Source organism: Phyllopteryx taeniolatus, chromosome 5 (genome assembly GCF_024500385.1).
Source record: "Phyllopteryx taeniolatus isolate TA_2022b chromosome 5, UOR_Ptae_1.2, whole genome shotgun sequence".
Taxonomy (NCBI): Eukaryota; Metazoa; Chordata; class Actinopteri; order Syngnathiformes; family Syngnathidae; genus Phyllopteryx; species Phyllopteryx taeniolatus.
This window is the reverse complement of record NC_084506.1, coordinates 20112842-20137517: the sequence shown is the minus strand read 5'-3', so window position 1 is coordinate 20137517 and position 24676 is coordinate 20112842. Positions and strand designations below refer to the sequence as shown.

At 42.3% G+C, this 24676-nt stretch overlaps 1 protein-coding gene across 2 annotated transcripts in view; it reads left to right on the top strand.

Moving 5' to 3' along the window:
* The window catches only part of wnt7bb (wingless-type MMTV integration site family, member 7Bb), a 46636-nt gene extending 23355 nt beyond the window's left edge, over positions 1-23281 (top strand). For both annotated transcript variants that reach the window (XM_061773614.1, XM_061773613.1), the window contains exons 3-4: positions 17516-17787; positions 21714-23281. In XM_061773614.1, the coding sequence (XP_061629598.1) occupies positions 17516-17787; positions 21714-22193 (752 nt within the window). In that variant the 3' untranslated portion in view covers positions 22194-23281. The remainder of the gene's footprint in view (positions 1-17515; positions 17788-21713) is intronic.
* The last annotated feature ends 1395 nt before the right edge of the window (positions 23282-24676 follow it).

Genomic DNA, 24676 nt, shown 5'->3' with positions numbered 1-24676 from the left:
ATCACTCTTGAACAGTGGTATCACTGTCCTGTCAAAAATACACTCATTTATGGCATGTACAGTTGCAGGATTCCCACCATTACCACATATTAGTTGACAAAGGGTCAAATTTGGCCTCGGGACAGCCTCAGTGTACACAAAGTAACACCTTAACAAAATAATGTCATTTTAAAATACTTTCATGTTTTTATATTTTGGGTCACTTTTAAGGAAAGTCATCAGATTTCAGTGTGAAAAAATGACATTTAGGGGATTTATATTGCTGTCAAATGTCAAAACATGTCAGGGTTAAAATTATTGTGATGTATTGGCATGACATGAGAACGGCATACAGTGTATGTGTTGTTGCCATGATGACCTGGAATGACCTTTTAATGTTACTGCAGTGATTCCTAACCAGTGTGCCGTGGCACATTAGTATCCCATGAGCGATCTTCAGGGCTGCCGTCGGAAATTATCAAATTTTACTTCCTGGTAACTGCTAAAAAAAAAAGTATTAATTTACAAGAAATAATGTATCTTTGTGCCTCTATTTATGCCAGTGAGGCATAGTGACAGACAGAACAAATACATTTTCTTCTTTTAGATGGCAGGAAGTACATACAGTAATTACTGTGTATCTACTTTTTGTGACATTTTTTTGTCTGTCCAATTTTTTGTTTGTCCAATTGTAAAATATATGCCTTAATATATACAGGCTAATTTTACCTTCTGCCATCTAGTGGCATTGCATTTATTCACTATACAGTATGTCGCCGGCATAGATAGATGAACAAGTTTCATTATTTGTAGTAAATAAATAACCTTTTTTTGAGCAATAAACTGAAATAGGATGACTTCCCCTGGTGTACCTGATGATGTCTCACGGGATTTTTCATTATAGGTTGTGGGCGGAGCCTCGTGGGAAACGTTTGATAATTCGCCATGCAACACAGAACTCCACAGAGCTCCAAACGTCGTTTTTTTTTTTTTTTTAGAATTGCGGGGTGAGCATTATGTGGCCTCACCTGCTGTTCAAAAAGAACTCCTGTTTGCATTTATTCAACAGTCTAGCAGTTTTCCACTCAGGTTGTGGCCCTTAAAAAACAGTCTTAAAAGGAACATTTTGACCTATTTGCTCTCTTTCAAATAGCAATGCACTTGATGTCGGCGACTGGAACTTGAAAATGGACACCTTTCAGCGGCTACACTCAGCATCAAAGACCGGCATCATAAAACAGAGCGCTCCAGTTACCCTCTGTTTGAGTTTCCAGCCAGTTTGTCACCGTCCTCACTTGGGCTTCCCCTAGCTTGAAAGGGCTTTGTTTTGTTGTGCCGGCGGTGAGGTATTACACAAGTTTGATGTCGCTGTCAGCAAAGAAAGGATGCGGTTGCACTTGTGCAGGTCAGCTCGCTTCGTTGAGGGATAGCTGCTGTGTGTTTTGTAAGTATGAGTAGCAGCAAACAAAACAGAAGATACATGATCTTTAGATCAGTGGTTCTCAAACTGGGGTCCGCAAAATGATTTGCAAGGTGGTACTCGGTGTAAAATGTTTGCGAACCACTCATCTAGATGCCTTGCTTCCACCTGAATCTTAATTGATTGTCATTGCTAAATATTTCGGACAGGTGTATGCCTCCACATTTGCGGAAACAGTTTGGGGAAGAACCTTTTCTGTTCCCATGAGTGTGGAAGAACTTGTCATCAAACACCATTGCGATGGACTAGAATGGCTATTGAAGCAGAGCCAGCAGGCACAATGGAAGCTGTTATAGTGGCTGCCTCCATATATTTCTTCCTTCACTTTCTATGAGTGTAATGAAAGGGTGTCCCGATACTTTTGTCCATATAGTGTAGCTAAACGTCCTGCAGTGGATCCTCTTAAGATCGAGCGCAATCCATTCTGGGATGATAGTCATTTATTTGTGTTGAAAACCCGTTTTTGATGTCATACTAGTGTAAAAGAGAAGTTGACCATTGTAAAACTCTAAAAGTGTAAAAAGAGGCTATACAGCCATCCATTTTTTTCTGTGCCAGTTGTCCTCATTTGGTCACGGGTGAGCTGAAGCCTAACCCAAAGTGACTTTGGTTGGGAGGCGGAATTCATGCAAGAATAGCCACCGATCAATTGTCACAAGTCATATAATACTGACATTTACACCTATGGACAATATAGCGTCGTCATTGAACCAAACATGCTTGTTTTTTGGAATGTGGGAGGAAGTTCGAGGACCCAAAGAAAACCCACGCAAACACAGGAAGGCCTGATCCGAGGCTCAAACCAAAAATAAATGTCATATAAAAAGCCAAAGAAAAAGCAAAACGTGCACACACATAATCCTTTGATGCTTGCTAAAAAGTCTCGCAGAACGTCATACGTCAAGTTTTGTAGGACTTTACAGACATTTTCCCGTACGTTTAGCATCATAATAATTAGCCAAAGCAAAGAGAACGTTAGTGGAATGTTGGTGCTTAAATTGGAGAGTAGTTGGGCGTGATCACGTCTGTATTTTCCCCATCCTCCCATGATTCTAGTGACTCCCTGGCAGCCCCCTTGTCTTTCATCCACCTCCGCCATCCGCAAGCCAGTGGGCGAATCCACCTGCCAAGGGGCCTGAAAAAAAAAAAAAAAAAAGCGTCCAGTCAGATAAAGGATGTTGACGTCAGCGCCTTCATTGAAAAGCACTTGTGTGGAAAGAGCTGCTGGAGACCTGGGGGATGCAGTGGAGGGGAAAGGTTAGTGCCGATAGACTGAGACAGGAGGAGGAGGAAACTCAGTGCAAAACGGGCTGGATTCTGGATTCTAGATGCAGCGTGCTAACTTGTTATTTGTCTCCCATCTTATTTAGGGAATAAGGCCCAAGTGCTGACATGCAGTGCATTCATGCAGTGAATGAAAAAAATGTACATCTTTTCCTAAATAGTCACGCTGAAAGAAAGACATGCAATTACTATCCCTCTAATTGCCATTCTATTGTTATGGGAGCAGCCATTAATTGCGAGCTGCGGTCACGAGCGCGACACAATGCTTGCAGATTTTAAACGCATTATGGGAGCACCCGCCCTCTTCTCGGAATCACTTGATGGCTGTTTGTGGTGAAATCATATCCTCGCATGTATGACAAGCGCGGTCCGACCGAAAGCTAATAATGAACTGGCAACAGGACGTGAAATGTATTTAAATGACCGCTATGTTCCATTCATGCTTTATTTCCTCGGTCTGACAAAGGAAAAGGAAATGAGAGTTGAAGTATTAAGTTAGACCGGTTGACACTGTTGAAAACGCACACAGAGACATTGTATTGAAGTTGACGTTGTTGTTGTATGCCGTGTGGACAAAGGTATTGGGACAACTGGAAAGTCGCCTACAGTACACGAGGAATGTATGGAAATATGGAGATTGAAGAACTTTTGTCAAATCACCAATGAATCTCTGGCTCAGAATCGGTAGTTGCAGTTTATCCCAAAGGTGTGATGGTCTTAACGTAACGTTCTTCCACCAAATTCACCCAAGCATGCCTTCAAAGACCTTGCTTGAACAGAAAATGGCTTTCTTCAAACTGCTGAAAGCATATAATTGCACCAAAATGTCTTGCCTCTTGCACGTCAGCTGGGATAGGCGCTTGCTAACCCGCAACCCAAAGTGTTATATACTGTACTGTAAAATGGATTGGGAGGTTAAATAGATGTGTTACAATTCATTTATTCATATAGTGTATAACCATGGTTGTCTAGCCAAGAATAAAAGAGCTCACAAATGGAATTTGACTGTTCTGCTAATTTGCAATAATTTTCTTTGGCCAATATAGGCTACATTCACACTGCAGATCAATCCCAATATTTTTTTTGCCCACATGTGACAAGCATCTGATATTTTTCATGTCAATGTGAACGGCACAATTCAGATTTTTTCAAATCCGACAGAGGCCTTTTTTTTGTTCGCGAATCCATCCATCCATCCATTTTCTGAGCCGCTTCTCCTCACGAGGGTTGCGGGCGTGCTGGAGCCTATCCCAGCTGTCATCGGGCAGGAGGCGGGGTACACCCTAACCTGGTTGCCAGCCAATCGCAGGGCACATACAAACAAGCAAACATTCGCACTCACAGTCACACCTACGGGAAATTTATAGTCTCCAATTAATGCATGTTTTTGTGATGTGGGAGGAAACCGGAGTGCCCGGAGAAAACCCATGCAGGCACGGGGAGAACAGGCAAACTCCACACAGGCGGGGCCGGGGATTTAACCCGGGTCCTCAGAACTGTGAGGCTGACGCTCTAACCAGTCGTCCACCGTGCCGCCTTGTTCGCGAATATAAATCGGATATCTGATACGACCGCAGTGTGGACGCTCAGGTTGCGCTCATCCGACCTATACGTCATCAAAAGATGACAAACGTCGCAATTGTTTGACAGAACAGACACGTGTGAAACGCGATGGCAGGTGACGAAGCAGAAAACAGTCAGTTGTGAAAAGATCCTCTAGAACCGATAAATATATTGGGGGACCGGTCAGTTGTTGGTTCTGGTTGCACGAAATGTTTGAAATTGCCACAAATGCATCAGGACTGGGACCTACGTCAGGGGCCACATTTGTACCATGTGACGTTGTGTTTTGTGCTCATGCGTGTCACTTCACAGCCGGATTCCGTTCACATTAGAAGACGCATTTGTTTTTGTAATGGGAGCGACTACGAAAATGGATTTAACACAAAATCCGAATTAGGCACAGATGGATGGTTGCTGTAGCGGCAGTTTTATCTGAAATGTTCAGAGCAGAGCACCAGAGGCCACTTGCTGGTCAGCTTGTGTCTGCCCTTTCCCGAACAATGTTCTTTCCTACATTTATGATGCATGATTTAAGGGTCAGGTTAGTATTACAGCGGCGTGCTGTGAGAAGCGACGCAGACTCAGTTGTCTGATAGCGTGTGGCTGAACATGTGGTAATGATGCGTGCATTGTGCAGAGGTGGAAGAGTGGCGGCGGCGGCGGAGGTGGTGGTGGTGGTGGATGGATGGAGGCCTATTTTTCAGCCCATCATCATGTGGTTGCTCGCGATCCTGTCTGACCATCCTCCGTGTGTAGGCCAGAGAAAACACTCCGCTCGTGTGCGCAGTCTTTCCTTTCACTGTGTCAGATAGCCGAGCGGGATGCCTCTTTTGTTATCCGGTGCGTGGGCTCGCCAAAGGTCATCTCCTGCATCCCACGACGTGTGGCCGTATCTAGGGCGGGACCTCCCTTCCCCTGCCTCCGAACGCTGCTGTCATTGTTCATTCATTAGCTAGCTCTCAAAGTGCGTGGGTGAGTCAGGAGTTTCTCTCCAATGTCTGCTGACGTGGCCCCCTGGGGTTGCTCTGTGTACCCCCTCCCCTCACGCTCCCCGTTCCCTACCCTCTAGCGTTGCATTATCGAGAGGATCTGCGTCCGTCTGTGTCTGCCAGCTCGCTAGACGCTGGAGGAAGCAGGATGCGAGAGGATCAACTGTAATCTCACAGCGCGCTTTGTTCAACACAATCACTGTATTCTCTACACGCTGGACATTTACATGTGCCAACAATCACACCGCTACTGGTCCACTTAGGTGATGGGCGGCAGAGGTGGTCAAGCGGGACCAAATGTGGCGCAGTGAGGCAGTGGTTGTTCAACTGCCTTACAGCAAGAAGGTTATGGCTTACAATCTGTTTAGAGATGCTTTTCTCAAGGTATTGCAGTTTCCTCCAACAGTCCAAAAACATGTATGTTAGATTCACTGAAGGCTAAGTTGTCTTCCATCTTTACAAAATGAATCACTTATCGTTATCTAGTCGTTCAAGTAGCGGGATTTCATGAAGCCGGCGTGGGATCGTTTCCCACTCATTGTCCCATTCACAATCTGTGGTAACGGCAAACAGCCCAGGATGTAGTCCATGTATCTAAGGCTCATTGACGACTCTTAATTGTCTTCAGTAGTTACAAAACAGGCCATCGTATTGTAGTGGTCCACAGCGAACTTCAATACTGCTGGTGTGGGATCGTATCCCACTCATTCCCCCCGTGATTGACTGTTGAACAGTCCAGGGTGTCGTCCGTGTATTTAAGGTTCAATCACTTTGCCTTCAATGTTGACAAAATGTTTCATTGATAGTGCGGTGGTTCACATAATAGAACTTGTTTACAAAACACGTCTTTGGTAGCCTAGTGATTCACGGACTTAAGTACCGCTGGTTTGGGATAAATTTCCTCTCACTTCTCCATTGACAATTGCTCAGTCCAGGGTCCTTTCAAAGGTTCATCACTGACTCAATATTGTCATCAATGTAAGAGAACAGTTCATTTGGTAGTGTAGTACTTCACATAGCAGACTTCAGTGCAGCTGGTGTGGAAATGTTTAACACTCATTGCTCCATTGAAAATCACAGCTTGATTGAATGACGGAGAGCTCAGGGTGTCTTTTAAAGTTGAATCCACAACTCAAGTTCGTCTTCAGTGTAACGTAACAGGCCATTGGTAGTGTGTTTCACATAGTGGCCTTTAGCGTAGTGGCATGGCATTGTTTACCACTCATGCTCCATTTACAATCTGCCCAGCTATTGACCGATCAAGGTATCACGACTCAAAATTGTCAATGTTTACAAAACGAGTCATTTGCTGTGCAGTAGTGCAAGCTAATGTGTGATCACTTCACACAGTTCCTACTGACATCCACACTGTGATCGAATGATGGCCAGTGTATCCAAAGTTCATCAACGACTCGAAATTGTCTTCAATGTGTATAAATACAGGTCATTGATGATAGTGTAGTTGTTCTAAATCCTGAAGGGTATATATTCAATGTTTCCTAGTGTCATCCCTGTGGAACTAATGAATGCTTAACGTGCAGATCTACAGTACATCTCTGTATAGGTGAGGTCGTGCTCCAGGCTCATTATTAGACTAAAAACGAGAGGAATTGAGTTTTCCGTGCCTGTTTTAACAAGTCAGACATCTTCATGTCCACCTCGGGAGATTTGATGAGATGCTTTCTGCCAATTCAGTCTTCTTTGCCTGGGAGGCGGCTCACTTCTCACTGTTCCATTGGGGAATAATTTTTTTAGCTTCATTGCTTTTCCGCCAGTCTAGCGTATAGGTGACTGCGGTGTGTGTCGCCGGGCCATGAGCATGTCACTTCCCCCCAAGCAGAACGTGGGACCCGGATGTTTCTGGTAAAACAATATTATTTTAACAGAAACACTGCTGTGCTAATAACTCAAGCTGCAAACCTCACGGACCGCAACTTTGTGTATAATTTGCTGGGAGCGTTCTGTACGTTCATAGCAACGGTACAAAGAAAGCGAAACAGAAAACAGTAGTAGCCCATCGGTACACCAAACGAGGGGTTTTCCTCAGACTTTCCTGCCGCCCCCCTTTTTTTCAGCTGGGGCCTCTCAGACGTGGAGACGGTGTCAGCCCTGGCACGGCCACACTGCGACTTTGATTTATTCTAATGCAAAGTGTGGAAACTAAAGTTGATGATGTTGATTTTTAAATGACATTTCCAATATACTGACTGGGAAGTTTCATGTTATAGAAATACGGACTTCACACTAAGAAAAAAATCACCCAGTACGGCACTGTGCACACTCTAAATCCGGGGTGTCAAACTTATTTTCATCATGGCACACATCGTACTTGTGGTTGTGACTGTGAAAATCATATAAATTTATAATCACCTCCTCATATTATTAGATATGCCCCTCAATTTCATTGCCACTGCATACCACAAATTGAGTTTGAAATCAGAAGTCATAGAAAATAGTGACAATAAAATATAAATACTATTGTTCTTTTTATGTTAACAAGGGATTTGGTGAAAAATAATGCTTTCAATATCTGTAAAACTGAAGACAAATTGCAATTTTCGTTCAGATTTTCTGCTGAAATAAAAATCACCTGCAATCTTAGAATGCAACCCAAAAATGAAAAAAATAAAAAAATAAAAAATCAGCGGCATGGTGAAAGACTGGTTAGAGCGTCTGCCTCACAGTTCTGAGGAGCGGGGTTCAATCCCCGGCCCCGCCTGTGTGGAGTTTGCATGTTCTCCCCGTGCCTGCGTGGGTTTTCTCCGGGCACTCCGGTTTCCTTCCACATCCCATAAACATGCATGAATTGGAGACTCTAAATTGCCCGTAGGTGTGAATGTGAGTGCCAATGGTTGTTTGTTTGTATGTGCCCTGCGATTGGCTGGCAAACAGTTCAGGGTGTACCCCGCCTCCTGCCCGATGATAGCTGAGATAGGCTCCAGCACGCCCGCGACCCTAGTGAGGAGAAGCGGCTCAGAAAATTGATGGATGGATAAAAAAATCAGACATCTGAATGAAAATATATGACGCAACAATCCAACAAATGTTTATTATTATATGTTATGAGCATTTCTGGGTTTAATGTTTTGGGGCTTTTTCATAACCGAAGTTTTATTTGTTTTCTGAATCGCATGGCATGAAACTTCCCAGTCAGTGTATTGGAAATATCACACTTTGCATTAGAATGAAGTGCTCTCACAGGCAGTATATGGCCCACAGGCTGCACACACCCCTGTTCTATAAGTGCTAAGTATGCAGTGTGGCAACAGCAGGATCCATCTCGCCAGCCATTTCCTCTCTCTGCTTGTCCTCATTAGGTTTATGGATGAGCTGTAGCCTATCCCAGCTGACTTATGGGCAAGAGGCAGGGTACATCCTGGACTGGTTGCCAGCCAATCACAGGGCACATAATAAGGCCTGAGCCGAGATTGAGCAGAGTTGCCCACCACTTTTTTTCTTTCAGATGAAGAGCCAAACTAAGTATGCTGTGTGGCAACAGCAAGAATCCTGAACTCTGTGAAAAGCGTCATTCAAACAACAAAGCTAATGGTGGCCCAATACTTTTGCCAGTGATGTATGACATTTTGCACAATTATGGACATGCTAACTAACCATCATGCTTCATGTTCAGTCAGCTCAGGTGTAGAGACTCCCGGTCGCCAGCAGGTGACACTTTTCCCTTTGTTCATTGCAGCGCCATTTGTTTGCTCTGCATGTGCTTTCGGAGCTGCACAAACTCCCAAGTCCATTGCTCCGTGTGTGCGTGTGTGTGTGTGTGTGTGTGTGTGTGTGTCGAGGTCGTGAGTGCATGTCCGGGATGGCCTTTAAAAAGCTTCCCCTTCACGGCTCCATCAACAGGCTGGGAGGCCATTCAGTGGCACTGTTGGGCTCTGCTGTTAGTGTGTGTGTGCGTGTGTTTGTGTGTGTGTGTTTACACAGCACTGCAGTCTAACCAAATTTCCTCTGGGGCATTTTCATCCACCATACAGGCTTCCACCCCCCCACCCCCCCCTTTCTTGCTACATTTCATTCAACTTCACTTTTTGATAGCTATTTTTTATGTTTTGGCAACCTGATGGAGACTGGCAAAATATTAAGAAAATGCAGCACAGCATACAACCACAGCAATGAACATGTTGTTAAATGAATATCTCTTTTGACTATGTCAATCAATGAGATAAAAACATCTATTATCTTTGTAAAAGCAGAATTGTTGCTACAGCTCATGTACATTGTGCAGGGGTAGCTAATGACGTGGTCAGTGAGTGTATCTCGATACAGTAGTGCCTTGACTTAGAGACGAGATAGACACGATAGCCGCCGTTTGAGAAAAAAAATCGGTTTGCAGCAGTTCAGTCCCCAAGTGAAGGCGGTGTCTATTATCTTCTACTGGAGCCCAGAGAGTAGAATTTAGTGAGTGTGACCGAGTGGTATTCGCGGTAGTGATATAGCTAGGCAATCCTGCACGAGTACTTACGCGCAGGGGCTCCCCTCGAAGACTTAAGCGTTGGATGTGTAACGACGGAACAGTCCACCAGGAGTTTGTTTGTTGGGTGTCCGTTGACCCTGGATGGTTGTTTTTGAAGGTGCTGTGCTGCTAACCTGGAGAGGAGCAGCTAGCGGCTAGCCCCTCCAGTTGGTAGCCCTAGCAGCTCAGGAGCTAGCTAGAGATTTTCAAGTAGTGACCTCAGAAGAAGGGACTTCACGGAGTGTAGTCAAGTGGAAACCGCCTGTGGTGACCCCTGAAAGGGAAAAAAACAAATCCTTCTTAGCAGGAAAAAAAGTTGACAGCTTTAATAAGCATGACTAGCTTAAGATGCGCACCTGTGTTGTGTGACTTTCGGCTTGGCCCAATGTACAGTAATTACACTTTCTAAACCAGTTTATTTCTTTACATTCTCTTTTATTATTTTTGTTATACAACAGTGTGCATATTTTTAAAATAAAAAAACAAAACAATAAAATGTGATGTTTTTTCTGGTGGGCTGAATTTCAGTTCTTTTGAATGAGGAACATTGATTTGATGTACAAGTAATTTAGGTTATGATCTTGGCCAGTGCCAGGTTATCAAAAAAGGTATTGTATCTAATTGACAATAAAAAAATTAATTTTATATCTGTATTTAAGTACATTTCAGAGTCTGTAGGCTACTCTTTTACTCTTAAGTACAGGAGTTGAATCAGTATTTCTGCTTTTCTTTTGTATAGTATTGGTACTTAAATACAGAGTATGAGTTCTTTTGCTACCTCTGCTAGATTTAGTTGGCAAAACAGCACCGTGGAGTTCATTCTTCTCTGTTTGTGCCTTTCTTTGTCTCCTCATGTCAGCAGCCCTTAGTTGACCATAGCCTGCAGGCAGCGAGGACATCGGGGCCGACTGACCTCAGCCGGCCCCGCAGCTTCCACCCGTCGATACGAGCGTCGACGCTCGTAAATCTTCCCGTGCACTGTCATGAGAAATTTGTCCCAGCGTCGCGCCTGCCTCTCGCTCCAAAAAAGCCAGACTGCAGCTCCAGTGGCGAGCCGCGACATCTTTTTTTGCGTCCCCCCCGTCGCTGACGTCACGGCCATCGCCGCATTGGCAGGCAGGTGTCCAATGTGCTGTGGTCAGCACATATGGAAGCATCCACCAGAGTTAGTCACTTAAATTTGAATGTAAGAGTTTTATCCCCTGATGATGGACGATTACAGTTGCAAAGGGGTGGAAAATGTCTGGTGAATTTCCATCGGAAGTTAAGCTGAGGAAGTTTGGTAATATTCCAAATTGGAAACTTTTCATGTACTGGTAATTCACTGGGAATTGAGGGTAACTTAATGGATAGGTATAAATATGAACATTTTGTTTTGTCATAAGGCGAAATCCGTACAAAATAGATCTCCTTGCTCTCCTTGCCCACATGCGAGGGCATTACCGTACCTGTCAAGGGAAAAATGTTTAGTCGACAAGAGGCAGTACAAGCGCTTTGGGAATGAGCAATACAATTGAATAAAAACGGTGCATGCAAGGAGACAGTTTAAATAAAACCAGGATGGTTGCTTCTATTTCTCCTTAGGCGAGGTCATATATACACACCTCAGCAGGCAGTTATCGTCTGTCTCATGCAACTGGCACGCACCAACCAAACAAAATATTATGAGCTTTTATAATGGAGTCCATTTTATAGGTGCAAGGAAATGTATTTTTCCAACAACACCTTATTTGCTTCATTTATTTATTTTACGCAACTTGAGTGGTGTTGTATCCAAATCACATAAATTGGGGCACTTCGGGTCAAAGTGCGAGTGCCATTGCATAAAACCTGATTGTTTTAGTCAGGATTATGCTAGAATATATTTTCCCCAACTATATTTATGTTCTCCATTAAGAGCCAGCTTTCAGTTTTGTAAATGTATTGTTCATTCCAATAATTCCCATGAAATTCCATTAATTCCCAGGAATTCATTTCAGGAAATTTCCGACCCCATTATGACCACCTGTACCTGCTCAGAATGACGCCCCATTTAATCTGCTTTCCCTTTTTTGCATAGTGTAACAGACACTTGCCTCCAAACTCCATTAGACATCTGTTTTAATATTCCGCCATTCTTTTCTCCCGCTTGTTTCCAAGTTCACTGAGGTTTTTCTGGTCACTCCAATTTTCCACTGGCAGCAAGTGAGGCAACCCCAGGGTGGTTCCTCCTGGAGGGCTTTCAGGACACTGGGGCCAGCCTCTTGAGAGTTATACGGGTGCCTTTTTCTCCACAGCGGCTTCCTCGCCAAAAGAAGGCCCTTCCTCCGCTAAGGGCACGGCGAATACACTTGCACGCACATCAACACGGGAGACAGGCGCATTGCCGTTACAAAACAGTGTGTTGTGGTTGGATTTTTCATCACCCCACCCTTGTGTTTGGCGCCGCATGCAGCAAATTCTGAACTCGGGATTGAGTTCTTCCATAACTCTGCATCAATTTTAGGCGGAACAACTCTGCTTTGTTTTGTGATGGACGAGGCAGCACCGTTGAATTGACAATAGACAAATCATCTGAACTAATTTTAAGGCGGCATATTATTGATAAGTTGCTTTTTAATTGCATGTATACAAATATTCGGGTCTATGGAGTGCCGGCCCACCCATCAAGTATGAAATTAAACAATGAAGTAAATGGGCCACTGGTTTTACTGTGATTCAAAATTTGAACCCTGGTTAACGCCGTCACAAGTTGCAGATGTAACAGCCAATCAAAAATGAAGATGAGCTTATAAGAGAAAAATGTTTCCGAGGTCTAAACGTAAACCAGACCTAGCCGGCCGGAAGCCACTGTCACACCAAGCCGTACTAATATTGAGGCTTTACAATAATACTCAACTTGATTGACAATGTCATATTTACCTGTGGCTAGAAAGCAAAGTGTGAAGAGTCTCTGCCACCGAAATGCAGAGGTGCAGTCAGTGAATGGGGCGATCGATCATTGCTTGCGGCCTCTCAAAATAACCACTCGCCTTTACTGTCACCCATTTTCTTTGTGGGAATCTGCTTCTTCTTGACAATCGTGCCATGTTTTTGTGGTTCAATAAAAAAAATAATGTAGTAAAATGTGGAGCCTCAAAACCTGACACAAGGTCGCAGTTTTTCCCTTGCAGCGCATCGGTAGATGATGTGTCGCAAACTGTTCTTTGCGATGTCCACTGCAGTCGTATTCAGTTGCTCGGTTTTTGGCTTGGATAAAATACATTTAAACTTATTAAAACACTTTTTAAACACATCGTAAACATAAACGAACTCCCAAAAATTGCAACCATAAAATGTATAGAAAATACTGTACATGTATAAGATTAACAGGATCAAAATAAAAACAGTTTTATAGTTTAAGCCTTGAAATGGCCTTCCATATGCTGTAATCACACTGAAACTTAATTAAACACAATGAAAACAACAACAATTTGCAAGCAAAAATTGTGTAGAAAATATCTAATAATAATGGAAAGAAATCTGCGATATAGCAAGACTGTGATCGAAGAGTCGCATTATAGCTGGGGATTAAATTGGCCTGCGGTGGCTTTGCGCAAACGCCATTCATTTGCAGTCTGGACACAGAGGGTTCACCATCTTCTTTTTGGGAGGGAGTCCCAGAGTGTCCCTTTTATTAAGACACAAAAGCATGTCTCGTACTTTAGTTGTGCTTTTTTAGCACTTGCATGGATTGTGACAGGTACCATGCAGTCTTTAATTAGGCCCGAGTGCAAAAAGTGCTCTACACATGTCAGTTGGTTGGTCTGTTTGTGAGAAAGATTATACAAAAACTACCAAGATGAAATTGTTGCATGAGGAACTGGGAAAGAACTGGGTTTGAATTTAATCTTGCGTGTTTTATCTGTTCCTAATGTCTGAACGGATAAATAAAAGGCAAATACTGTAGGGTGCGCTTTGAGACCCAATCAAAACAATCCCTGCATCCCAGAATAAAATATATTATTTTCCTTTTCTACAGGAAGTCGCCTTCTAAAATACAGACAAATGACCATAAGCTTTTCACAACTGATCAACCTTGGTGAGTCATCACGGATTGAGTCATCACCCCGCCAAAATGCACATTGTAGAGTCCCGTCCGTCTAGTCCTAATGCCTTACATCCTTCTCTTTGAGCCAGAAAGTAGCCTATTAATTAACAAGCACACAGACACACAAATTCCGAGTTCTGTTCCCCCCCCCCCCCCCCCACATACACACTTTTGTTTGTCTCTGTTATGATGGAAATATCCACTCACCTCAGACTCAATCTTGGTACGGTTCTGTCATTTTTTATTTTTTTTTTAAATGAGGAAGTGTCCTCCTAATATATGGATGGACAAGTTCTTCTATGACTCAATGGTACGGTGCTATCATCTTCATGGACCAGAAAGTTGCCTTCTAACTAACAAATGGAGGGATTTTTTTGGAGAAATAAAATTTTTCCCTTTTTGATGTTTGTGTTACGATAGAACCGTACGGTCAGACTCGGTCATGGTACAGAATAAAAATAAAAATAAATGTATACTGTTCTACAAGCTGTACAGTGAGTACTTTACATTATAGCAAAGCATCATTTCTTCAGTGTTGTCCCAATTAAAAAATATAACATATTTACAAAAATGTGAAGGGTGTACTCTTTTGTGATACTGTATGAGTATATGTTGAGTCAGTCTGTGTGTTCATTCCTATGGAGTCTGTCAACTGGGTGGTGCATCTCACTACCACAGATTGCGGCGGCGAGATGTTGTGCGTCAGTCCCCAACCAGGCAAACCCGCGGTTGCGCTATTAGTCGTGCAGGAAAGGAAACTACCGGGTGGCTTTTTTTTTTTTTTTGGGAGGAGGGTAGTGAAAATATCTCCAAGAGTTAGAAAAAAAAAAAAAAAAAAAAAAAGGCCTGTGAGATTAAAACAAGAGGTGAATGAATAGGAAATTAAATGGAAAACAGCTGCACAGTAAGCAATGCGACTCAAATGAACTTCCTCCAGTTTATGTGTTGCCATGGAAGCCGACATGACTTGTAGGGCTTCTATGAGCAAAGGGCTTCCAACCCAGGAGTGCCAAATACAGTATTTGCGAGTAAGTGTATTACACAACATACATCGAAAGATGCCCTGAAACGCTTTGTGGTCCTCATTGTTTCTGCTGCTCTGAGCCGCCCGCATGAATGAATGATTGAAGGGAGGCTGGTGCCGTCATAGTCCTTGGTCTGTTTTTGACTTTTAGCGGCCTTTTTTAGACAAGAGGCCTTATTGTGGCCAGTAGGAGAGTAGCTGAGGACTCTGGGATATCTCAGCCTCAGTTAGTGTTCATTACCACATCCCTCCTTGTCTTGTATTGTAGAAATTGTAGTCTAGAATGATTTGTTTTGTTGCTTTAATAGTAGCCAGACACGGCTGATTTCATATGAAAGGCGAACCACTACGACCTGTTCAACTTGACCCTTCGCTCAAACACACGTTGTAATCATAGGTTTTGATGAATGGAGTATCAAGCATTCACAGCATTGAAGTAAATGTCTCAACTTTCCAATTGGTGGGAAAAATATGACCCCAAAAAATTAAGATATGTATAAAATTCTAATATATATTGTATATGTTTAGAGATGTTAACAACAGTCACCTGATTTCCGTTCAGAAAGTGTGGGTTCATTTCCTACTCAATAATAATGCAAACTTGTGAATGATTGTCTGTCTCTATATGTGCGCCATAATTGTTGTGATTGTGTTGTCTGACATTTGGCCGAAAACAGCTGTGATAGGCCTCAAGCTCGCCGCCATCCTGATCAGGATAAGCTGTATAGAAAGCGTAAAGGGTAAAAATATTAAAAACATCATAAATCAGTCAATTAACACTAAAACTAGCATTATGATTAAAAGTGCACTATCTATAAAATGCAATCATGTGTATTTAATTTTTCATTCCAGGATTACCTCCAGGCATTGGGGAAAATTTTTAATTCTACATTAATTTTAGATGGCAGAAAAAAAAACCAAAAAGTTTGACGACATATATTCCTTTCTAGAGTAATAATTTCTATTATGATTGTTTCAACAATACAAAAAAACAACAAGGCAATATAACAAATAAAATAGCCTTTTCGTAAGTCATAATTTCTTTCCTTTCAGTTGCAAACTAGTTGAATCAACATTGCATCTGCAAACTCAGTTTGCCTCAGTTGTTCCAAAACACAAGAATCAACAGAATGCGAGAATAATAATGATTGACTAATCGTCAACCTTGATGAGTGGGTAGAAACTTTGGACAAATTGTGTCACATCCATCAGGGGAAAATCTGACCAACAAGCAGAAAAGTACATTGTGTTCACATGAACTGGTAGTGCAGGTGGTTGCTGCCACTGATTTTAGACTTCCAGTCGCTTCTCTCACACTGGTAGTCCACTCATTGCATCAGCTCGAAGCTTGGCAACGTGGATTTGTGAGATCATGCCAATCTGACTGCCTGACAAGGTCAGAAGCTGGCAGGGAGGCAGGAATTTGAGAAAAACTAATAAAATGAGATGCTGAAGCGCCTTAATTGTCGTCACTGAGGCAGCGGGACCAGAACATGGCGGTCGTTTGCAGTCCGGGTTGCTGCACACAAGGTGCTACCGTTGAGGAATTCAGCACTTTGGACAGCACCTAGACCAGCTCTCACCGCACAAAAATTCCAACACTGCACTCCCAACAGCGGGGCCCGGAATGCTTTGTGGTCAGAAAGGGGACCGCATTCCTACAAAGGTGCAGGAGACAAGTCGGAAGGGCATTTAATGTCTTATCCCGGCATAAACATCGACTTATATTTGTTACCAAATCACTGCAATCATAGAGTGAGCAACCAGGGATCATATTTCGATTAGAATACAATAGAATAAGATTTTATTAGTACCACAATAAAGGAATTACAGTTTTAACAGCAGAAAGTTGGCAAGCTGTCCGCAGCGATGAACAGGCCCTCGCGCCTGTCTGAGGTGCTGGATGGAGAATTTGATGGGGGTTGCTGTTCGCTCAATCTCTCCGTTACCCTCTGTCCTGGAGTTGTGCTGTTACAGTGTGGACAGATGATGAGTCATCAAAGTTTACACATATTGACAGAAACTCAAATTTTTCACACTTGAGCGTCAGCCATCTTTCTAGTTATTAGAGGTTGTTGAAATTTGGTAGGAACCGGACAAACTCTGTAGAGCAAGTTGATGTTTGAAGGACGACCTCTCCCGGAAAATGACGCTAAAATGGCCGCTTTAAACCAAAATCGCACACTTCCTGCATCTTTTCAGGCGTGGCTTTTTGAGACTTTTTTTGTGGGTCTACTCACGATGACAGACTTGCCTACCTAATTTTATGTTCCTAAGTGAAATTGGATTTTCGCAGATTTGGGGGTGAGCCGATGAATGTTAACAAAATGCAGCAAGCATAGTCGGCAACATTTTCAAGTATAATATATTAACAATATACAATTGCTTTGTGGTTTGGTTTTAGTATGTTTAAGAAATAATGGAAGTCATGTTCCTCGCATCCTTCAATTTTGTTTTGTATGCGTCCTCGTAGGAAAAAGTTAGAACATCCCTGTTCTAAATTGTCCATAGGTGTGATAACGAATACAAGTGCAATAGAAAATTAATGGAAGGGCGGATTCTCTCTTTTGGTTCTGTAAAACTGGATCCCCACTGTATCTTTTGGCATTACCCACACCCTCAGTCTTCCGAAAGAAACCGTCTATTTTCCCTCTTCCAGGCAGCCGGGAGGCGGCGTTCACCTACGCCATCACGGCGGCGGGTGTGGCCCACGCCATCACGGCAGCGTGCAGCCAGGGCAACCTGAGCCAGTGCGGCTGCGACCGGGAGAAGCAGGGCTACTATAATCAGGAGGAGGGTTGGAAGTGGGGAGGGTGCTCGGCCGACATCAAGTACGGCATCGAGTTCTCCCGCCGGTTTGTCGACGCCCGGGAGATTAAGAAGACCCCACGTCGCCTGATGAATCTGCACAACAATGAGGCGGGGAGAAAGGTAAGATATTTTTGGGAGGTGGGGGCCCCGGAAATGGTACAAACATTCCCAAGTTGGATCATTAAGGAATTTGTTTCTCAATAGCATATGAGAAAGACCTGATAGAAACTGTTTGGAAAATAGTTTACTGGATTAATCTTGTGTGTGTTACTTCCACAAGATGCCAATCAGGTTAACACATAGAAGGGTAAAACATACGTAGTGCGAACATTCTCTTTTTCAGGAAGAATTTTTGTCCGATTCTGATAAAACTGTTGCCACGTTAGCATCCGTGCTAATCTCTCTGTCGTAACACTGGCCAACGTTATTATTCTACTGACAAGGGAGTGTGACGAGCAAAATGAAGTGATTCTATACTCACAAATGAGTCTCCATGGAATTATTATTATTATTTTTTTTAAGGCGAGTCAGCTGCGGGATGCTTCTGCAGTGGTGTGCGATGTGCCAGAACGGAATACGTCATTGCAAATTTACTCGTTTAAGGCTGCGAGTTGGGGATTCGAAGGCCCCCCCGCGCACACTGAGCGACGTGAAGCGACCGACAGCGACTCAATTGAACAATCGAGAATAAATTCCAGTTGGCGACCGACACTCGCACACTTGACGACCCGCTAAAAAAAACTGTAACCTTTTGCATTATCAGAAACCAACGTTTTAAGGGGCTATGTATATTACATTGAAGCACAAAAAACATTGCAGTTGTCAAGGAAAAAGTGGATTGCAATGGTTGCCTTTGCTATATTTTTTAAACCAAAAAGAGGAAACGGGCAAGAAAAAGGTGAGTGTGTGGATATTTGAGAGGCTGTTGACAATGAATGACCATCATTAACTACACTGGATTTCAGTGACAGGAACTCTCCACACTTTGCTTTTAAGCACCACATACATATACAATTAGAAATGTAGTTCTGTATTATTGTAAAACTATATACAGTATATCACTTTATATACTGTTTTGGTACGGATTGGCGATTGGATCTCGCTTAGGACCCAGAAAGGTAGTTTTTGTTTTGAAAGATCATGTGATACAAGTCGCCATTTTTGATTGGCTGTTAATCTGTGACACTGCGACGCTGATTTTACTCAACTTTTCTTGGTAACATTTTTTACTGTTGTCAAATTGGTAGTGTAGGTAATATGTACCCTAATTTCTAGGATGTTTTACCTATCTAATATTGTAATGTAAATATTTGATGATTTTCATGGATTATATTTACCACTCTCCAAAACAATTTTTTACAGTGTGCAAATCAAATTTCCAAGAGCAAAACTGAGATGTGCTCTTTTGACACCAAAATGGATAGTGCACAGTAGAGCTGACGTTAGCTAGTAGGCTAGCCTTTATGTTTTGCTAGCTTACTCAAAGAAATGTCAAGCAAATATTTGATCAATACCAGTTCGCCTTTCACAAACCAGATGATGGAGGTTTGGTTCCTAGTCTTTCTATTTAGAAGTGACTTCTTCGCCTCTAGGCAGTCTTACGATCTTAGCTTTACGACACCCACACAATGTATCCTCACACACAGGTTCTACTGGATGAATTTTTAATTTAAAAAAATAAATAAATCGGGGGAACAAAATCCTCAGAATTTTGGGTTCCAGTATATCTGGCGGTGCAACCCCAAACACAACAAGTTTTTGTCATTCAAGTCAGTGGTAGTCAATGACTTTATGTCACCCCGAAGTACCCTGGCACTTAATTTTTACAACCTTATGAAAAGATATAGAAAAAAATAGATTGATGGTGGGATACATAGTTGCTATATGGAATAATGCACACTCTGTCTACCTCGGCAGTCCTTGCAGTGAGATTTCACAAAACAACTCCGAAATTGTATGTTACTTAATTCGAACCATCTTCCTAGTGGACTGTCCATCACTCTGTTTCCCCGCGTGTGTGCACAGGCCAAGAAATTCCATATAAAACGGGTCTGTGCATTCATAAAATCAAGATGAATGAGCTGATAAAAAGGATCTTTTACTGCGACCGGATTGTTATAAAAAGCTGTAAAAAGTGTGTAAATCAGCCGTCCCCGTTTTATGTGGCGTTTGGAGTGTGTGTGCATACGTGTTGTGACAGATGAGAAGCTTTGACGGACACGCTGTAAGTAAACGTTTCCATCTATTTGTCAGGAACTTCAGCGCGCCGCATTCCTTGTGGGTTCTCGCTCTTTACATTTTTGGAAATCCTCACCGCGCAGACCGGACCGGACTGGAGCGTGAGCCTGCGGAGGATCAGCGAACAACTCTCGCGTCGTGTGTTTGTTTGATAGGGATAATGAGATGGCAGGAAAAATCCACACTGGGGGGAAAAAAACTCAACCTGCCAAACAAATGGACACACTATGCAACGACGAAACATTTATTCAACACACAACTTCAGTTTTTTTCTCCTTTTGCCTTTGAAATAGTATTGCTTGTGGTGTATTTATTTATTTTTTTAACACTGACATTGAATATCGTGCACATTATGGCCCATACGGTACTTCAATGATGTTACTGACATCTACCCCTTATAGACCTTTTTACCATGATGTCACATGTACTTCCACGTAGCAAAAGCTCAAGCATTCGCATAGTAGACAAAACACTACATGTCATTTTGTCAAAGGGTCTCAAATGGTTCCACTCAAAGCCATATATAGGAACGTCTGTGTGGGCGCCATGTTGTTAGCCAGCTTGATAACATCACTACGCTATGCAACGTAACGTAATGGACTACTTTCAAAATGTATCATCTGTAAGTGGGTGTGTTACAACGTAAATTCATTATTCATCTGTTTAAAGTAATTATGCAAAATTTTGGTTAATTAATATTTTGGGGGGGGATTTCAGAATGCACCAGAATCCACCATAATAGTTAGTACTAAGGGGTTGAACCGACAAGTCGACGCGTCAACTTTACCACGCCGCAATGACTGTTGTAGTTGAGGTCAATTGGAACGCACAACAAACTAGCAGCGGTGTCTCAAACATGTGGAAATAGTTTACTAAAAATGTAACCGGTAACACATTCACTCGCCAAATATGCAAAAAAAATATAACAAAAAATAACAATAACAAATATAACAAAAGCACAAGTACTATGCACGCCCATCTGAAAAGCCATCCGCTAATGCTAGCTGACGAGCAGCCTTATATCCTCACGTCAGCCGTGAGCAAATACAGCAAACACCAATAGCCAACAGCCAGTATAATATAGTGTAGTGGTTGATCAATAACCTCTTTATTGGAAAAAGTTTATTTTTCGCCAATGAAAACATCCAACTGGCATTTCTCTCAACCTAAAATGACCACTGATTGGCTAATGTGTGAAAAGAGGTGGGTCTTGGGGGTTATCGCCCAAATTTCCAGGTTTCACTTCACTCTTGTAAACATTGAACAATGGAAGAAGAAAACTATCCGTGCTTACATTTACCCCCAATAAACCTAGTGTGCCAGAAGAGACAAACCCTGAAAAGGAGTTCGACTCATTTTGTGAAGAAACATTTGTGGCAAAAAAAAAAGGCAGGAAATTCTGTTTTCAGGGAGTCAAATTCAATGAACTGAAAATTCTGCTGTCACTTCCCACAACACACGTGAACACGAACTTTTCTGATCATACTGGCACTGCTGGCCTAAACATTAACTTTACATTTTTAGTATTTCAGCTGTGTAACATATGTGTTAAAACTACCGTAAAATGTTAATTTAAAACGTTTCTGCATTTATTGTCAAAGAAGTTATCAGTAATACAGTGGAAATGAGAGGAAATGTGAATATTCACTTTGCAAATTGATTTACAGTGTGCACCACAAAATGTTCTGCTTGCACCCTGAAAATGTTAAATTAGTAAGGCCCTGCCAGTCCTGGAACTTTTCTGACACACTTTGTATAGTTCATAAGTGTAGACTGGGGTCTACTCTCAACTTTCTTCTTCTCCACAGGTTCTAGAAGAAAGGATGAAGCTTGAGTGCAAGTGCCACGGCGTCTCGGGCTCCTGCACCACCAAAACGTGTTGGACGACGCTCCCCAAGTTCCGGGAGATCGGCTACGTGCTCAAGGACAAATACAACGAAGCCGTGCACGTGGAGGTGATGCGGGCCAACCGCCTGCGACAGCCCAGCCACCTGAAGGTGAAGCAGACTCAGGGCTACCGCAAGCCCATGGACACGGACCTCGTGTACATCGAGAGCTCGCCCAACTACTGCGAGGAGGACGCGGCCACGGGCAGCGTGGGCACCCAGGGGCGCCTTTGCAACCGCACCTCGCCGCACACGGACGGCTGCAACCTCATGTGCTGCGGGCGAGGTTACAACACGCACCAGTATACCAAAGTGTGGCAGTGCAACTGCAAGTTCCAGTGGTGCTGCTTCGTCAAGTGCAACACGTGCAGCGAGCGGACGGAGGTGTTCACCTGCAAGTAGAGAACCACGGAACGCCAGATAAGGACCAGTGAGAGATTTTTTTGGCCATCGACACTACCAGCTCTTCACGGCATCGTTTTGCACACAAGAATCTTTAATTTGCTTTTCACAGAGTAAAACGCAAACTACCAGTAGGCGACTTCACGCCAGGATGTACGCAGTGACCACAACATGGTGAGAAGTGCACTCTGGGATTTTAAGACCCACAAGAGCCTTTGTCAATGAGCGAAAACCTCCATGGGTTTTATGAGTGCTTAAGCGGACATGGACCACCGCCCCCGAGTCCCATGCCGAATTGGCTCGGGGCGCACATTGGGACACAATTTTGTAAGCAAGGTGCGTTGAGGTGTAGCCAAAAAATAAAAATATTGAGCGGAAAACTCTGCGGAAGCTTCTGCTGCCAACTGGAATATGGTGGAGTTAATGTTAGTCTTCCAGTCACACTGGAACTGTCTGTTCTGCACACTGAAAAATAAATTGTTTATTTATGTAATAGTATCTTTAAAAAAAAAAAAAAACAAAGCACTAACGGGTAGAGATGTCTTTTTTTTTTGTACTAAGTGTAAAGAAAGTACTTTAGGAGCTCTGACTGAAGCTGTATGTCTTTAAGAAAACACCCCCATCCGACCCTTAAAACACCTCATCTTCTCTTGTTAAAAAGAGCCTCTTTAAAACGTGTCTCGCATTCCCAACACCTTGGCTCTATTTAAGTGTTGCATCGTTTGTTTTTCTCGCGCTCCATTGCTGGCGCGGGGTGACGTCTCGTTGGATGTTCGAGCGGCGGGAATGTTCCTGGAAGCTGGATGTTGTTGTCGAGTGCTGCACTGATACTTTCTCTTCATTCGTGCTAAATAAAAGTCCCCATTTGAAAAGTACTCACCAAAGGCACATGTTTATTTATGTTGTCGCTGACCGTTGAGTTGCCTCTACGCACTCACTTAACATTACTTTACATTAGCATTTACCCATTTTACAGTGGATCCTCTGATGTGGAACACCCCAAACGAGTCGAAATCGACGGGGGGAAAAAAAGAAAAGAAAAAACAGCCAACTAGCACGATACAAATAAACACAAGAGTGAGGAATAATCACGTCAGAGTTGATTTTTTTTGTACATGGTCATTCAAAATTTGAAAAATTCCCATGTCAACTAGTGTCTCTCAATGTTCTTCCACCTTAGAGGTTCCAATGTATCTGGTGTCTTATAGCTCACGTCTTTCGGAGTTTCATCAGTAATCTTCTCACCAAAGTTCAAAACACCAAGACGAATAGAAAGGTTGCAATCAAGCCACTAATCAGTGACATCAGTGCATGACAAAAATCAGTGTGCAAAACTACTGTCTACTGCCAATAAAACATGATAACTCCCGAAACATTGATTGCACTAATTTTTTTTTGTGTGCGGTTATGTGCAGAAAAATGGACTGGGGCTCAGGAAAAATCCTCCTTTGGTGAACAGAGCATATTAAGATAATATTTATGACATCAATTAAATGTAAGCTTGTCAATGTCGATCATTGCACAGTAGATTTTGTTAACTTTAAATGTCATTTTCCCAAAGCTGTGTTTAAAAAAAAATAAAAAATCCAACACCAGGCAACGAAATAATGAAATAATATTCTCCTGTAATTCAATCGGTAATAATTCTACATTATTGCCATGTTTTGTTAATTTGTTCTTTGAAAATCGAGCTTTGAAGATACATGCTTCTCTATTGCACCATTTTTTGTTATACATTTGTTTTATTTTCTTTGTGTTTTTCCTGAAAAGACAAATTTGGGAGATACATGCTTTTCATTTGACCGCCAGTAAAATACATGGCTCTCCTAAAGCATCCACTTTTTTAGTTATTTTGAATTGAAATACATCTAAAAAATTTAACAATCAGAATAGCACTTTATAAATACAAAGTATTATTATTATTATTATTATTAGTAGTAGTAGTAGTTTTTTTTTCTTCAATGGACAGTGACGATATTCAAAGTAATTCATGAACAGAGACTTTTTCTAAAAATATATCTTTGGGTTTTTGGTGAAAAGAAACATAAGCATCCACTTTTTCTTTTAGTTTTAATCTACAATACTGTAATCTTCTTTTGGTTTTAAATTTTGGATAGAACCAAAAGAACATTTGGAGATGTATGTTTTTCAATGTACAATGACAAACACTCATTTAAAGTACTTCATAGATACGGCCATATTAAAAAAAAGGTTTTTGTGAAAAGAAAACAATGGATATATACCTGCTTTTTTTTCTTTTAAAAAGTTACCTAATTTTGAGCTACACGTACAGTATTTCACTGAAAAGCGACAATAAATATCTCTTAAAAGTAAAATGTGACAAAAATGCAAAGATATTCTTTTCAAACAAAGTGAAAGATTTTTGCAGCGAAACAACACAGGACAACACGTCCTTGAACCCAAAGACAGGAATCCGCATTTTTCATTTTACTGCTAAAAGCATGTTGCTACAAGAGTGTTCC